The sequence below is a fragment of the Archocentrus centrarchus genome, chromosome 19, assembly GCF_007364275.1.
Source record: "Archocentrus centrarchus isolate MPI-CPG fArcCen1 chromosome 19, fArcCen1, whole genome shotgun sequence".
NCBI classification, from domain to species: Eukaryota; Metazoa; Chordata; class Actinopteri; order Cichliformes; family Cichlidae; genus Archocentrus; species Archocentrus centrarchus.
This window is the reverse complement of record NC_044364.1, coordinates 4,893,128-4,909,453: the sequence shown is the minus strand read 5'-3', so window position 1 is coordinate 4,909,453 and position 16,326 is coordinate 4,893,128. Positions and strand designations below refer to the sequence as shown.

General features: G+C 41.5%; 1 protein-coding gene across 4 annotated transcripts in view; it reads left to right on the top strand.

Moving 5' to 3' along the window:
• Positions 1-16,326, top strand: part of mapk8b (mitogen-activated protein kinase 8b) — a 53,128-nt gene that overhangs the window by 20,789 nt on the left and 16,013 nt on the right. For all 4 annotated transcript variants that reach the window (XM_030754818.1, XM_030754820.1, XM_030754819.1 and 1 more), the window contains exons 3-6: positions 11,405-11,585; positions 14,331-14,460; positions 14,998-15,056; positions 16,159-16,297. In XM_030754818.1, the coding sequence (XP_030610678.1) occupies positions 11,405-11,585; positions 14,331-14,460; positions 14,998-15,056; positions 16,159-16,297 (509 nt within the window). The remainder of the gene's footprint in view (positions 1-11,404; positions 11,586-14,330; positions 14,461-14,997; positions 15,057-16,158; positions 16,298-16,326) is intronic.

Below are 16,326 nucleotides of genomic sequence, written 5' to 3'. Positions count from 1 at the left end.
AAAGAAAGACAGAAAAAAATACACATTTGCGTATTTCATATTTAGTAAAAATTTGCACGTGTGCGCACGCGCGTGTTGGACGTGTAAGAACGCGTTTTCTGGTCATGTGGATATGTGGGGCTGTTTTCAGCCCCCAAAATGATACTATTCAGAGGAAAAATAGACAAAGAAAAATAAAAAAATAATAACAAGAAGCTCGCGCTCTGGGTAGTATTTACTTTTAAGGGAATATTATCGTATTTTTTATATATTCATTTTGTTTTCTTTGTTCTGTGTTAGTGCAGTAAAAACAAATACAAAGTGCTTTTGTTATGTTCTCTGTTGAAACCCATTTTAAGATACGTGACATAATTTTGAGAATACTTATTTTTTATTTATTTTTTTTTATTTATTAATATGGATATAGTGCATGTGTAGCATTCATTTTATTTAGTAAAATTCGTTCAAATGTTTAGTAATAAGTGAAATATTTATCTTAAACGTTACTCGTCACTTTTATGTAACGTCTTCAGTAGATATATGTGTCCATACTGAGAATATGTTGTATTTTTCTCCGGGTCAGACGTTTAAATAAACCTCCGGCGCAGGTAAAGTGTCCACCTTTTCCCGCTGAACGCGACGTCATTTCAAAACGTTGCAAAACCGTCGCTTCCGTTTTGCCGACGCGTCCGCCGGGAACGCGCAGGCGGTCTTGAACGCCCCTCCTGGTTCTCATTGTGCGGCCGAGGAAACGTCGGAAGGTTTCGACGACGCTGGTATGAAATGGCAGAAACTGCCCGGGTCGCGGAAGCACTAAGACTAGGTTGCGTAGAAGCTACACATGTATTTTGCGGTGTTTCCAGCTTGCTAGTGTGACGGAAACGGGAGTGTAACCGGAGGGAAAAAGGGATTGAAGAGCTGTTTTCCTCCTAAACACCGTCCAGGTTGTGTCTCCGGCAGCAGGCGGCGAGTGGCGACTGCGGGGTCGACACTGTTGGAATTAACCGGAGAGGGGTGAGCTCGACATATGGATTTTTCTCCCACTGAGACATGTTTGACGTGTTATTGTCAACTGTTGGGGGCTGGGGGACGGCCAAATGTGGGTCACACACGCTAATCTAATAGGTGTCACTGTAACGTATAAGGTGACCACTACAGCAGGCAGGATAGGTTTGGCCTAAATGGTACAAGGCAACCAGAGTGAGCGGCTACACTGGGAAGTGTACCTATCCATGTCATTAGCACAGCTCCCACTGCGAAGCGTGAACCGGGTGGTGTTTGGCAGTCATGAAATGTTCAAGGAAACCGCTATGACCTCCAGCTTGTGCTCGCCTTCATCCCCAGTGTAAACAGAAATCACTTATTGATGCCTTTGAATACACCCTGTTTTCAGCTGGCACCAGTTTGCTGCTTTTATGCCTTCACTGAAGATCTTAACACTGGGTATTATATCAGCGTCTGGTTGAGGCTGCTGTCTTTGTGCTGGTGTGTTTTTAATGTCTTAACCTGCAGACTGACACATGTGCTTTTCCTTTTCTCAGCAGTTGCATCAGTTTGGGAACATGTCTCAGCTCCTGTCTTTATTATAAACTGAGATGAGCTGGTTTGAAATCATTAGTTATATTAATATTCTCATCTGGCCAAAGGTGGGTTAGGCTGAGCCTGTCCCAGGTTGCAGCTCGCGCGGCTCACTGTGTGCATCTTGGTTACACTAAAGTGCTTCTGTCGTCATTTTTGTGCGATGCGGCTCTCACACTGCACTGCACATTGCTAGCGAGGCTTTCGATACAACCTGCCAAGTGGACAGTGACGGTCGGCCAGAAGCATCAAGAAATCTGATTCCTGCACCAAAAGAGAAAGGTGGCCTGCAGAGCTGGGATTATGAATCCAACTTGAGCCCACCCTAGACATCTGGATATTCTGCTGGCTCAAATAGTCTAGATTTTAACTGTATATGTAGCAGGTCATCTTATTAGTAGACGCAGGTGTATACCATCATTTGCTTTGGTGAGCTGCATCACTGTTTGACATAAAACCAGTCATCACTGTAGCATGCTCTGCTGGGACCAGCCCTAACACAAATACAAGTAAACCAGCGTGCCACAGTTCAAACAAAGACAGTTATCTTAAGAGAGGATCTCTCTTTTACCTCTCTGAACCTTTAGATTGTTGACAATGTGGTTTGTCCATGTGCAACATGTGACTGTTTAAAAGAAAACTGCTGACGCACAGTTAAGTATTTGTCATTATGTTTTTTGTTTTAAGGGGGTTCATTTTTTTAATGTCATTTAGAGCAGTGCAGTAGCGGTATTGTGCTTTAAAAAGAGATTTCAGAGTTGCAGGAGGTGTCATTAACTTTAAAGGACAATAACGGATATACTCTAGGATTAAGTAATACATTCACAATTTTAAAAATCCACACATTTACAAGAGAAAATCTCTGAACATTTTTTTCTTACAAAATTACAGTTTTCCTCCTGAAAATATAGTCTTTGTTCTCTGAATATTGCTCCCTTTTGGGGTTTTTTTTTTCCAGCCTACAGTGCCTCTAGTAGTAGAAAAAATAATTTGCTATTCCTGTTGAGCAACAAAGCTCCTTGAAAGCGCTTTTAAAAATCACTAGTGGCAGATATAAAACATAAAAAATGACCCACAATTTCTGAGCAGGAAACAACATTTTTGTCTGTCATGATGGACACCAGATTAGACACTTAACAGTCACAAAATTGTTACACATTACTTGCTTATCAGTGATGCATGTTGTTATTGGGAATGTGGTGCTGTCTGGCCATTTCTGGAAAAAGAATATAAGAAGATAATGGGAACCAAAGTGTGTGTACGTGCCTTTAACGGACTCTTAAGAGTGCACTGAATCAGCAGAAATCAGGAGGTTCAGGCAGAGTGTCACACAGGTCAGGTGCCACATACCTTATGCTGTATGAGAAAGAATGATTGTCATACATGAGGCTGATTTTCATTCCTGACACAAACCAAATGCTGCCGTTGTCCAGGTCAAGTCAAGTCAGTGATATTGTTTCTGAACCAGGGATGTTCCCATCAGATTAGGGTTGACACCAGTTGAATAATTGTGAATTGTAGTCAGTAGTACCTGTGTAATTTGGTCAGCACTGTAGCTATTTAAGCCCACTGTCTGGCTCAAATAGCTAGACGGTGGGCGTTCTGTGTTCTGTTTACTGCACTGAGCGTCGGCCACAGTGCACCGGCTGATAGCCTGAGAGCTAGCATAGCATGGAGGGATCTAAGAGGAAATGGTCAGCAGTTTGGTGGTGTTTCACATGTTGTTACACTGACAGGTTTTTGCTGTCTGGTTTATAGAAGTTCGTGACTTAACCTCAAACTCTGGTCAAGTGATTTGACATGTTTCCAGCTCATTACGTTAACACTCGCAGAGGGGCGCTCATGAACTGGATTAATGTCATTTCACATCACCTGTCTGTGGTCTGCATATATACATTTATGCACGTGTCTGTGTGAGAGCAGGGAAAGGAGAAACTAGCTTATTAACTGGTGTCAGATCAGTACTTGATCCTGCAGATGCCTAAAGACAGGGTACTGCTATCATATCAGAACTGGAAAAAGCTGAATCAGTGCATCCCTTCTCTGAGCCTAGCATTAGTATTTGTTATGGAGTCGAGGGGATGGGTCTATGTACTGGTATTAGAGCTTGTGCTCCTCTGCTTTATAGGATGCTGAAGCTTTTCTTCCCAGAGTTTGTAAAGCCTGTGATACTCGCACAGCTTTTCTGCCTGAGATTTCTATTCAGAATATTTTCAACTACTTGATCAGCAGTTTGTCAGCCAGCTTGAAACTGTCGTGTCATATTTTATGATTAGTTTATTAACGTAGGCTAGGCAGAGATTACAGGAAGGTCAACAATAAATCCCCCTGGTTTGTTTCTGCAGATAGCCATAAGAGAAGTGTGATTCAGGGCCTTTATTGGTACCAGCGCTTGGCACTGAATACGGCCTTGTGAGCTCTTATCAGCAGCAGCTACTTTGGCTGAGTGCGAGCGCTTTGAAGATAAAACCCGAAACTGCTGGTGGAATCGGCTGTGGTCACCTGGATAACTTGGAACTGTTTGATATTTGCAGGAATTTCACTTTTTTTTTTTTTTTCTGGAGTGAAATGGAGCAGAGGTAAACAGGCGGTAAAAGACGGATCAATTCCCAGGAGCGACGGTGTGATGGACAGCTGTGTGGGAGAGTATCTGGACAGGACTGCCAGTTCAGAGCCGTATCTGGCACTTTTTGACACGGTTATCTGTTCAGTTCTGTCTGGCTGTCAGAGACCTCATTTACCCACCGCCAGTTTGTCAACGATTGGCAATAACTGTGCCAGATGTGTTTAATTTGAAGTCAGTCTGTGTACAGCTGCAACTTTCATGTGCCACATGTGTGTTATAAAAGGGGATTTAGAGGCTTAAAAATACTGTAGTGCCTTCATACTGTCATTTATTTTCATGTTACTCCTGTATAAACAGAACCTAATTGATTACCGAGGCAATTCATTCAAATATTCAGTTGTGGGGGGAAAACTATGGCAGTTTTCAAACGTTTTAAACCTTAGTTTTACTGACTGCTTCAGAGTGTTTATACATGTGTAAAAACATTTGCCCTTAAGAGCAGGATAATAACATGCATTAGCTAATTAAATGGTTGTAGCTGGTGTCTCTAAGAAAACATCCCTGATGCTTAGGCAGAGAATTGAAACGCCAGCTTGGCTCTGGTGAGAGAAATTTACACTTGGAGTCCTCTTTGGGAATAGCGCTGATTTTGATCAGGAAAACTGAAGAGCATTACCTGTGCAGACTACATCGTTAATAAGCTAGTTTAAAATTATAATTATTTCCTGATCCATGGTGAGGAAGAGATCCTTGTTTGATGGTCTTTTACATTTATTATGTCTTGTTTGTGTACGTTTGCTGTCGTGTGATTGTAATGTATTATTCAAGTGGTTCAAACCGACCTGTGTTGCAGCTTCACAATGCATTCACATACATTTATTTTTGTGCAACCTTGACTTTGGTGTGACAGAGGGGCCCACACATGCACGATTCCCTGCTTTCCTAACAGGCGAGGTTGATGGGGCCGACAGCCTGATACACACTGTCAGATCGCTGAGTCGCATTTTAAAAGGAAGCCACGGATCCTCCGTTCTCACGGGGACCCTGACACCGTTAGTGCTGTTCTCACTTCACAAAGGAGAGATGGTTATGTCATGGTGCCAGGTGAAGCCTGACATCAGTTTAGACCTATTCTGTGCAATTTTTTTGGATAGAGCTACATATGCTAAGTAAAAGAGGGCATGTCTGCACACTCTCCCTCCAGTGTGGCCTATATTTGATAGGCCAAATGAAAAGCGTGTCCAGAAGTGTTTTGCATGATATTTCTGGTCTGTGTGCAGCAAAAATACCTCTGGCAAATGAAGCTGACATTTTTTGCTGTGTGGTGGATGAGGCTAAATGTTACATTAGAAATGAAAGAAATTGAACTCATTTGGATTGAACATGGAACTAAATAAGATCGCAACATGGAGGCCTGAGAGTATTCGCTATCAAGGTTATTAGATGTTTGCATAGTTGTTAAAGTTGTTACAGTTGGGTAATAATTACATGACTGAAAAATTACGCCTTAAAAGAGCCATTACCCTTACATGCTTATTTAGGAGACCCCATGAAGACACATACTGACAGTTTATTTTCCACTGGACCGACAGAAGCTGGACCCTCTGGCCAGTTTTGCTGTCTCCTCAGTAGCACGCACGAAGGATGAAGCCGGTCTTTGTGTTCCCGCTGACTTTGCAGGCACTGCTTTGTTACGTGGCTGTCAGGCTGAGGCAGGCAGCATGTGGAAGGAGAAAAGTTGGAGGTCTTTATGGGTCCAAAGTGTTGGATCCAATTTATGATGAGCCCATGGAAAACCTACCTGAATTTGACATGCATAATTTAAAAAAAATATAGTCGGACTAGTATGCAGCCAGACTTGTCCTGAGCATAATGGACCCAATCCAATATGCAGTTGAGCCAAAGAGACCAGTACAAAGACATCTTGAACCCAAGAAGACACTGCGCTAATAACACCCGTGGAGCGAATATTGGCAGGGCCATCTTCCCGCCGTCCCTTGCTAATCGTGCCCCGTGATTGGTAGGGACATAAGGGATGTTATTTGATATTTCTCGGGAGGTGCAGGTCAGGCTACAGCGTAGATTTCCCGCTCTTTAATTAACAGTAATAAACACATAATGCACCTGCATGAGCATAACTGCCGGCAACATCGCTGGCCACTTGCGTAGGTAAGACTCAGGGCTGCAGCATAAATCAGGGCTAAGAGTATACGGAGCGTAATGTGGCAAAATAATTTTAATGATAATCCTTTTTTTGTCGATTACGCTGTTTTTGTGGTCATTTGGCTCCAAAATTGAATTTCGATTAATTGCACAGCCCTATGGCTAGGTCACAAATGCAGCTTGGGTTAGTTTAGTTCCAGTAGGGTGTAGGATAGGTGTGGGTACTGGAGCAGAACAAGACCATACCCAATCTGTTTTTAGGACTTGCCTGTCAGCAGCACGTGACAAAATAATGTTCGACTGCACATTAGCTGTTTTTTAACCTGCCAGCCCCTCACTACAATGTCAGCGCTGCACTGTTTGCGTCACTCTGAGTAGTGCAGTTGACAATGGTGCTTTCTATATATATGTGCTGCCTCCTGCATGCTCTATCAAGGCAGCTCGCTTGCCTAAAGCACAGAATATTTCCAGTAGATCTGGCTATTCTGCTGTGACTGTTTCCTGCTGTGTGTTGCAACCCCAATTCCAAAAAAAGTCGGAGCGCTGCGTAAAATGCAAATAAAAACAGAACGCAGAATCTGGCAAATCTCATAAACCCATATTTTATTTACAATATAACACAGAAAACATATCAAATATTTAAACTGACGGGCACCAGATTAGCTCACAGGCAGCTGGCAACCATGTTCCTTAGGGCTGAAAGTCAGCGGCCGGGGTTTGAGTCCGACCTGCGGCTGTTTACCGCACGTCTTCCCTGCTTTTTTTTCTCCCAGTTTTCATGTGTGCTCTTCACTGTCACACTGTCCAGTAAAGGCACTAAGGCCAAAAAAATAATAATTTAAACTGAGAAAATATACCATTTTAAGAAACAAAATAAGGTAATTTTGAGTTTGATTGCAGAAAAGTTGGGATTAGTACAAGATTACAAGATTAGTTAGGGATATTGAAAAGAAATAGCAGGAGGAACATATTGCAATGAATTAGGTTAACTGGCAACAGGTCAGTAGCATAATTGGGTATAAAAAGAGCATCTTAGAAAGGCAGAGGTTCACCAACATGCAAAAAACCGCATCTACCAATTGTGGAGCAATTTCAAAATAGTGTTCTTTAACATAAAATTATGAAGACTTTGAATATCTTATCATATCCAGTACATAATATACAAAGATTCAGAGAATCTGGAGAAATCTCTGCATAAGGGACAAAGCTGGAGATCAGTATAGGATGCCTGTGATCTTATGGGCCTTAGGAAGCACTGCATTAAAAACGGGCACGATTCTGTCATGGAAATCAACGCATGGGCTCAAGAACACTGCCAGAAATCGTAGTCTGTGAGCACAGTTCACCGTGTCGTCCACAAATGCAGGTTAAAGCTCTGTCATGCACAGAAGAAGCCATATGTGAATCAAGATGATCCAGAAATGCTACCGTCTTCTCCGGGCCAAAGCTCATTTAAAACAAGCAGAGGCAAAGTGGAAAACTGTATATGGACACAGCATTTAGTCTCTGGACTGAAGAAGAGAGAGACCATCCAGCTTGTTATCAGCACTCAACTCAAAAGCCTGCATCGCTGATGGTATTGAGGTGCAGCTTACACATTAGAAATTGGCCATCAGGGCTGAAAGGCCTAGACGTGTTGGATGAAGCATCTCATGGTTGGGGTTTAGGATAAGGTTTGCTGCAGGTTTAAGGTACGAGGAAACGAGACATTGACCTGATATCGGTGCTGTGCCGGTCTGGTGTTGGAGTACACGGTGGGGTACGATTACTGCTCATTAACAACATGTCACGTTTCTGCCTCAGCACGAGTTTTCACATTATATATTCTTTCTTTAGACCTAATGCAATCCAGAAAGTTTGTGCAGGTAAACTCTGATTAAAAATACATGGAGATAGTTACTGAATTTAACAGTGAGACAATATACGCAACAAAACAAGAGAAACATAAATAAATGTCCTGTCTCTTTTTGTAACCAAGCAGAGTAAGCTATCATGACTGTGTTCAGAGTTGTTTGGAATTTGAGCTCTGTATTCATCCCTGTACCTCTTCTCCATGTGGCTTGGTGCAGAATTTTGACAAGGATCTGCAAAGGGGAAGAGAGATGTTCTGATCAGAGTCAAAGCGAATAATGCAGAATAGGAGATGGCAGAGATGAGAAGGAGCAGCAAAGACAAAACACAAGTAGAGGAAAAGAAAGCAGCGCAGGGGGGGGCTCTGTTTAGAGCAGCCGGGCTGGGTGGCATGGCTTCGCTACTTGAGCCAGTATAAACATCCATTTCTGACTGAATCTGCTGGTTTCTTGCAACATCTTTAAACAACATTTATGATTCTTAGAGTTTGAATTTTCCTTGACTTGACACACTTTTTTTTTTTGGCATTTATCAAGTCGAATCTGGACCCCATTTCGGTCCAGATTTGATTTCAAGTCCTGCAGTATGACCTGTAACACATAAGCTACACAGTCATTCACTTTAAAGGGCTTTATTTTTACTGCACAGTTAGCAAACAGCCTTATGCAAAACAAATAGCCAATAGCTTTATGTACACAAGCTGGTGCAGGTCAAATGCATAGTTGTTTCTGGCAGGAGGCACATCATTTGAGTTGGCGTTCCTTCAGTGTGACCACTGCCACATTTGCACGAACACCGCAAAAAGAATGTGACCCTGTGTGACGTAGACCACTTCAGAATGTGGTCTAAAGATCCAGTCTCAGTGCGTCTTGGGTGCTTTCGCACCCGTCACTGTTGGGTATGAGCAGTGACTCAGTTCCTTCCTGAACTACATCTGGTCTCAGATGTGACTCAGGGTTAACTGAGGTTTAACTTTAACACTTTAAAGCAGTGTTAAAGCAAAAGTGAAGAAAATGAGATCAAGTTGATTATTCTAGCCCCCAGCAACTGGCTGAGTCTCCTGCCAGTGTGTTCTTTATAGCAATGTGCATGTGTTTTTCAAATGTGGAGGTGGGAGAAGCAATCACTGGTTGTTTAACTGAAAACATGTAATTTTGGATTTGTACTTATGTGGTAAATGTACTGTTAAATGTGCCATTGGAACACAACCCTTCTGAAACGCTACACTGTAACTTATGCTGTAGACTGACATATATCCTTCGATATGTAACTACACACTGTGTCAGCGCAGCCATCGCAGGCCACGACACACCTGTTAAGTACCACTGTTTCTGCTTACTTCTTCCTCTGCTGCCATTTTTCTAATTGACTGGAACAGAATGGTCCAACTCAGAGAGAGAAACCCCACCGCTAACTAATGGCTCAGCGGTGAAATGATAGAGCAGCGCACGCAAGCATAGCAAGTAATTACAGCATTTAAGAAGGCTTCATTGATGTTATTAAGGCTGAATTTCAAAATAAAGCTCTTCCATAACAAAACAATATTTGTTTTAACAAATGATTAAGAGATGCATTTATTTTGAAAGGTATTCTACACAATAAAATTTTAACTTCTGTGTATAAAACAGTCGAGAGGGCTTTCGGACTGACTGATGCCTAACAGGAAGGGGGTGGGGTGTGGTCTGCCTGCATTAGCCGGAGAAATCCAGAGTTCAGGGAGTGACCCGTGGAACGTACAGCTATCACCACACAGCCGACCTCCTCAGCACAATGCTCCAAATTCCACTAATGATTTGTCGTCTTCATCCCCTGCATGAAACCCAGCGTCCTTCTTCCTCTCCGCCTCGATCACCGCTCCATCACCCTGACCTTTGGAGTTTATATACACTGTGTGCACAGGTCCTCTGGGCTATAAGTTGGATTGCAGAGGCTTAGTTGTCATTACAGTTGATGAATCTAACTTTAGGATTTGAAGCACGGCTGGTTTTCTTTTTTCTTTTTCTTTTTCACATTAATGACTTCTGAAGAAAGACAAGATTAGTATCACTGTTTTTTGCACTGCGGTAAACAGTTCTAGTTAAAAGAAAAATCAAATTGCACCTGATGTCAAATATTCATTCTGAAAAGTTTCATATATAATGCTAACACTGTGAGTGTTTGATTTAATTTGACTGATAACGACTTCCTGACTGGTTTGATTGAATTCACTAGTAGCCATTATGAGATAATAAACCGTGTCAGACAGCCTGTATTGTGGGACAGTGCATGGAGAAATCATCCCGAGTATTTCAGCAGAAATCCTCCAAAAACTCATTTCTGTAGTTTAGATTGAAATTTGGTGCTGTTTGTCTCACAGAATATTCAGAAAATAGTCCACGGTGGAGTGATTTTTATGGCAGGGTAGAATTAAAAGAGCACCAGTTAAACCTCAAATGTTGGAAAACTCATAAGCTGCATATAAAAGTTGGCACCTGGCCACAGTGATGTCACTTTGGCGACTTTTTAAAATTTCTTTTCAAAACTGGTTGTGACCTTTCTTTGGAAGTAAGGGCCGCACGGGGGGCATTATCAGCTAGTACTTGTGCTGGATACCTACCTTGCTTGTTGCTTGGCAGGTGAGTTCATTAAAAATTTACTCTGTCTACAGTCAGGAATGGGAAAACGAGCTTTAAAGAGCAAAACCATTGGTTTGTGCTTGGAGCTCGTCCTAAACGGTGATTGAAAGAACTGCAGTTTCTGGTACTTGTTTACTTGCATTTGCTAAACGGGAACCCTTTGTGGTAAACATTGTTGAAATGTAGCCTTTCTGTTTGTGTGCTGTGATGATTCAGTGAAGGTGGTCTTTGCTCAGATCTGATATACCGTATTTGTTTCTCCAGTACAGTCTGTGTCACGTACTTCATGATTTATCGGCCGAGTCCGCCAAATGTAGCTTTTACAGATTTACAAACCTTTTTCAGCACATTCAGACTTTGAAACGCTTTTCTGCTGTTTCATTCACGTTTTTATACACAAATTGAGGAGGGAAAAAAAATATATACATATTATATAAGGCATGATGGAAAAATACTGGCAGAGATTCCAAGCGGTGAATGCTGGTAGGACCTGTTTGCATACTTTGCCTGGGTATGAGTACTTATGGCTCGCTGATTTTTACGCCGGGCTCTAAGCATAAAGACAACGTGTCATAATACACACTTATAGTGCTTAAATGAAACATATGTAGTGTTCTGGAAATATTTATAATCCCCTCTCCATACTTTGCAGGTCTTGAGAGGCGAGCTCCACTTGGATGCCCAGTCACCGCTCTTGTCCAAGGCTTCACCATGAACCGGAACAAGCGTGAAAGGGAGTACTACAGTATAGATGTGGGCGATTCGACTTTTACGGTTTTAAAGCGCTACCAGAACCTTAGACCTATTGGATCCGGAGCACAGGGAATTGTTTGGTGAGTATTTATTTGCTGCTGAGTCCGATAACAGGCTTCACTTGCTGGCTTCCTCAGCAGGTCATTCACTTCTTTACTCAGCAGATTTAACTTCACACAAATGGCTGCTTCAGACGCAGAGCTCGGACTTTGCCAGCTGTTGTCAACGGAAGTTGATAAGATCGGGTGTGAAAAGAGCAGCAGAAGTTGCAGACAACACAGAAAATTGTGTTTCTGGTGGAGTTTAGAGGATGTGAGAGGGGCTGGGTGTTGAAGTGATCGGATCTGCACCAGAATCGGTTTCTGAAATTTTCTGTGTATATTTTTGAGATTCTGTCATATCAGCAATGCGCCACGATTATTTGCATATGCATCCAGTGGTTGGTTGATGGGACCATAAAAAACTAACTGCCTGGCATTTGGGCTGTCAGAAGTAATGCAGTTTAACTTGTAACATAAGCTAAGCACGAATAACTCATCCAGCCTCTCTATCATTAACCTTTTCCTCATACCAGATAGGAATACCAAGAAACTGATGCACAGCACAGTTAAAAGAATCAGTTAAGCTTTTAGTTTGTCATGTAAGAACTTGCTGGCTATGACAGATCAGCACCTGCAGTGCTTGGTGTAGGAAAATGTCCTAATAGTGGGCCTATTAAACCTTTCTTTATTTTCTGTGCTATATATAATGTTACAGTGGTGGATACTCATGTTACACATGACCAAAGGTTTAAATAAGTCAGGTTTTTTTTTTTTTTTTTAACATATTTTTGAAATTTTTAAGACAGAATATTCATGGTCATGTTTACAGTCGTGACTCCTCCCTTATTTACTTAATCTTTTGAAGGTTGCTGCAAGTATTCATTGGGTACATCTATACACAAAGCTGCAGGTTAATTTAAACTTTTATTTTTTAAAGAATTTTCTAAATTTTCAATACTATATATTGATGTTAAACTTCAGTCGCCACTCCTCCCTTATTTTGTTGGCCAGTTCTGAAACTTAGTATGTGTATTCATCGGGCAAAGGTCTGCAGAACGTTCCAGACAGATTTTCAATTATTAACTTTTAAATTTTTTTTTAACAAATTTTTAACAGTTGTAAAAAATACAAACTATATCAGCTCAATGGTGGCTGAACTACAGCCAAAGTAGTTTCCATTCCAGTATATCACACACACACGTACACACTGTAGGCCAACAGGTTTCTTATTTTTCTACTTTCGTCTGTGTTATGCCACCGATGGGATATTTCTAATATGGTCACCTCAGGCTCACAGCAAGTACAACATAGACCCTCTTTCAATGTACATTTTCTGCTCCGGGTTCTCTGCACGCTCACATTTCTGCGTCATCTGACTCTCATTCCACCCAAGTTCCACCCACCTCATGGAGAGAGATGATTATAAAAAAGGCCCCCCTAGGTACTGGAGAAAAGTCCAGAGAGGAATACTGCTTAAAACTGTCAATTTGTTTGTCCGCTCATTTATTTTAATTTCTATCACAGCTGCACATTAGAACTGTGAAACTAGATCAATTTAACGTGACTGTTTTACATTAAAGGCAGCTTGGAAAATATAATCAATGTTGCAATCTGTGTTTATTTGCTGACATTTTAGCAGTATTAAACAGAGCAGCAAACCAAGACTAAACACATTTACACAGTTTCTACATTCAGGACTGAAGACATGTAAATTCCCCTGGTAATGCGGTGCATACTTGGCATTACTAGCGTACTGCTCAGCAGGTTTGCATATAAAACGTATCAGTTACAGACAGCGTGACAAGAAAAGACTCTGTGTCAGCGTAGTGCTGTGTTCAGCCCATTTTAAACCAAAGCTCATTTGCAGTGATTGTTTTTTGGTTTTTTTTAAAACTCAGTATACAGACAAAGTAACCAGAGTGAAACATTTCTCCACTGCAAACCATGCACCACTGATGGAGACATTATGGGCTGTCCAGTTACATTGTCCCATAGACAAAGTTAGGGTCTTTTTTTCCCCTCGGGAGTCACATGTGATCATATTTGGGTGAGAAGGTGGAGCTCTCTCACATAATTAAATCCTTCATTAACCTGATAGCACTGGTTAGAATTTACATTCATATCACATATCAAGCTGATACTGGCTAATTGGTGCTAATGCACAAGTGATACAAAAAACTTCATTTATCAAAACTGGAGAACAGAATTCTGTTAATACAATTAACCGCACAACAATGCGTGCTATTTGCCAAATGATTACATTAAAAATGCATCAGAAGGCACCACAAATGCATAATCATTAATCACACACAACTTTAAACCTTAATACAACTTAAACTGATGAGTTATATAAAAACATACTCCATGTATGGTTTTCATGAACAAGGAAATCAGTTAAAGAGGTCAAATCAGTTTTTGTTAACAGGCTGTAACATAGTTACCTCATTTTTAGAGCCTCTTCTAGTGGCCATTTTGGAGAACTGCAGATTTAGGCCCTTACTTTCAGTCCTGTAGGTTGCCACTTTTTTTTTTTTTTTTTTAAATCATTCATCTGTTGTTCCCCAAAGGCGTATATCATGAGCAAAATATTAGCAGCAGACTTCATTCCTGCTTGATAAAACAAAACGACTGCGGTGCTGCTCCTGAAGACTTGAGAGATCTTTGTTTCAAAGTAATATGTGAAGATATTCATATTCCTTTGGCCGTCAGGGAAAAACAAGAAAACAAGTATTTTTGACGTCCAGTACCGTTGACTGAATTTCTGCTGTGGTTCTTCACCCCCAGTTCAGCGTACGACCACAACTTGGAGAGGAACGTTGCCATCAAGAAGCTGAGCCGGCCCTTTCAGAATCAAACTCACGCAAAACGAGCCTACAGGGAACTGGTGCTAATGAAATGTGTCAACCACAAGAACGTAAGAGCTGGAGTTTAATGTCACTTGTGTTTCTTTGGCATGATTTGAATGTGTAGCGGATACCCTCACCTTTTAACTGTATGTGTAGGTGTTTCACATGGATAAAATTGGGCTTTAAATGGAAATATAATTTAAGCAGGAGCAGACAGCACCCAGTAGAAATTATAGGAGACAGTTAGCTTTGAAATATGTTAGCAGGATGCATTCGAATGCCGTTCTAATTCCTTGTGCATCCTTTTTTTAATTGTGCTGCATCCATTTTAAATGATTAAATATCGATCTGCACGGTATCCATTTTCAGGGCGATGTAAAGTATGAGTCAGTAGTGAAGCAGAAAACTGCTGAGCAGAAGCTGCTGAGCTGCACACACGCAAAACAAAACCTAAACAAGTATATTTTGAATTACCACAGACTTCTCCCTGCTGCTGCCTCAGTGAACCTTTCAGATTAAGAGCTGGCTCTGTTTGTCCAGGGATGTGGAGATGCTGTCATATACCCCATAATTACACCTTTTTTTTTTTTTTTTTATTTTGGCAGATCATTGGGCTGTTAAATGTTTTCACACCACAGAAGACACTGGAGGAATTCCAAGATGTGTGAGTATCAGTGAGCCAAATAACAGCTGCTCAGATCAATACAGGATACCGAACGCTGGGGGCTTAGGTGATATTTTTAGGGGCTTAGCTGGATCTCTGGTTGTGCCTCACATTAAATACTTCAGGGAGATGATGCTTTACAGTCAGTGGGATGTCGGGTGGAAATTTTACTTCAGGAAATAGTGAATTTTAGATAAGCACAGACTGATCAGCTGGTGACAGGAAGGAGCCAGCCTTTCCAAGCTGACATTCACCGTCCAGAAATGTAACTGTGATCGTTGTGCTTGACAGCGCGGTGCCACGTATGCACGTAGTTTAATTGTTGTGCGGACTCTGCCTTTAATAAGAGCAACATCGGGATATATTTAGCAGAGTCCTGGATGTATTTCGAAGTCAACAAGATGTGCATGTAAGAAGCTGTAAAATCAGAGGGGAATGCAAAGATGTGGGGGAAGTGATGGTTACAAACATGATTAATGCCATCCTCCAGAGACCCAGAGTGTGTGTCCACACTGCTCTATTTGCCTGATTGGAGCTAAAAAGGAAACTGGACAAATCGTAGCCAGAGGGTAACGGGGCCATCGCAGAGTTAGAGGATGAGCGCTGCATTTGCTTTGCTGTTTGTGTACTTGAATGTATACCTCAGCGCATACAATCACTGACAATGCATTTAAGCCATTTCCAGTCTCTTACATGCTGTAATAAAATGTACAGCATACAAGCAGAAGTTCTGGTTTTGACAGTGTAAAAATGAACGTCTCAAAGATGTTGCTTTTTTGTAAAGAAAAAAAGAAAATCTGTCACAGGTTCCCTATTCCATGTAGGAGGTTTGGAGTGACTGATGATGTAACAGCTGACAACTATCATAACATCATCACTATTTAGAGGAGAACCCTTACTGTCACTTCCACAATGCCAGGCAACTTAAGAGCTGAGAGAATCTCAAACTAATACAGCTTTATGTTCATTTTTCACACATATTCAGGCATGTAAACATGCTGCATCTGTGTAATGTAACGCACCCGGTGAAACAAACGTGTGTGTTTGTCTACGTATTTGTCTCTGCCTGCCTGTGTGCTTATTTTAACCCCTTTTCCTGCAGGTATCTAGTAATGGAGCTGATGGATGCCAACCTCTGTCAGGTGATTCAGATGGAGCTGGATCACGAGAGGCTGTCCTACCTGCTCTACCAGATGTTGTGTGGAATCAAACACCTGCACGCTGCAGGGATCATACACAGGGTAAGTCATACCAGCGTTCCATATGTGCA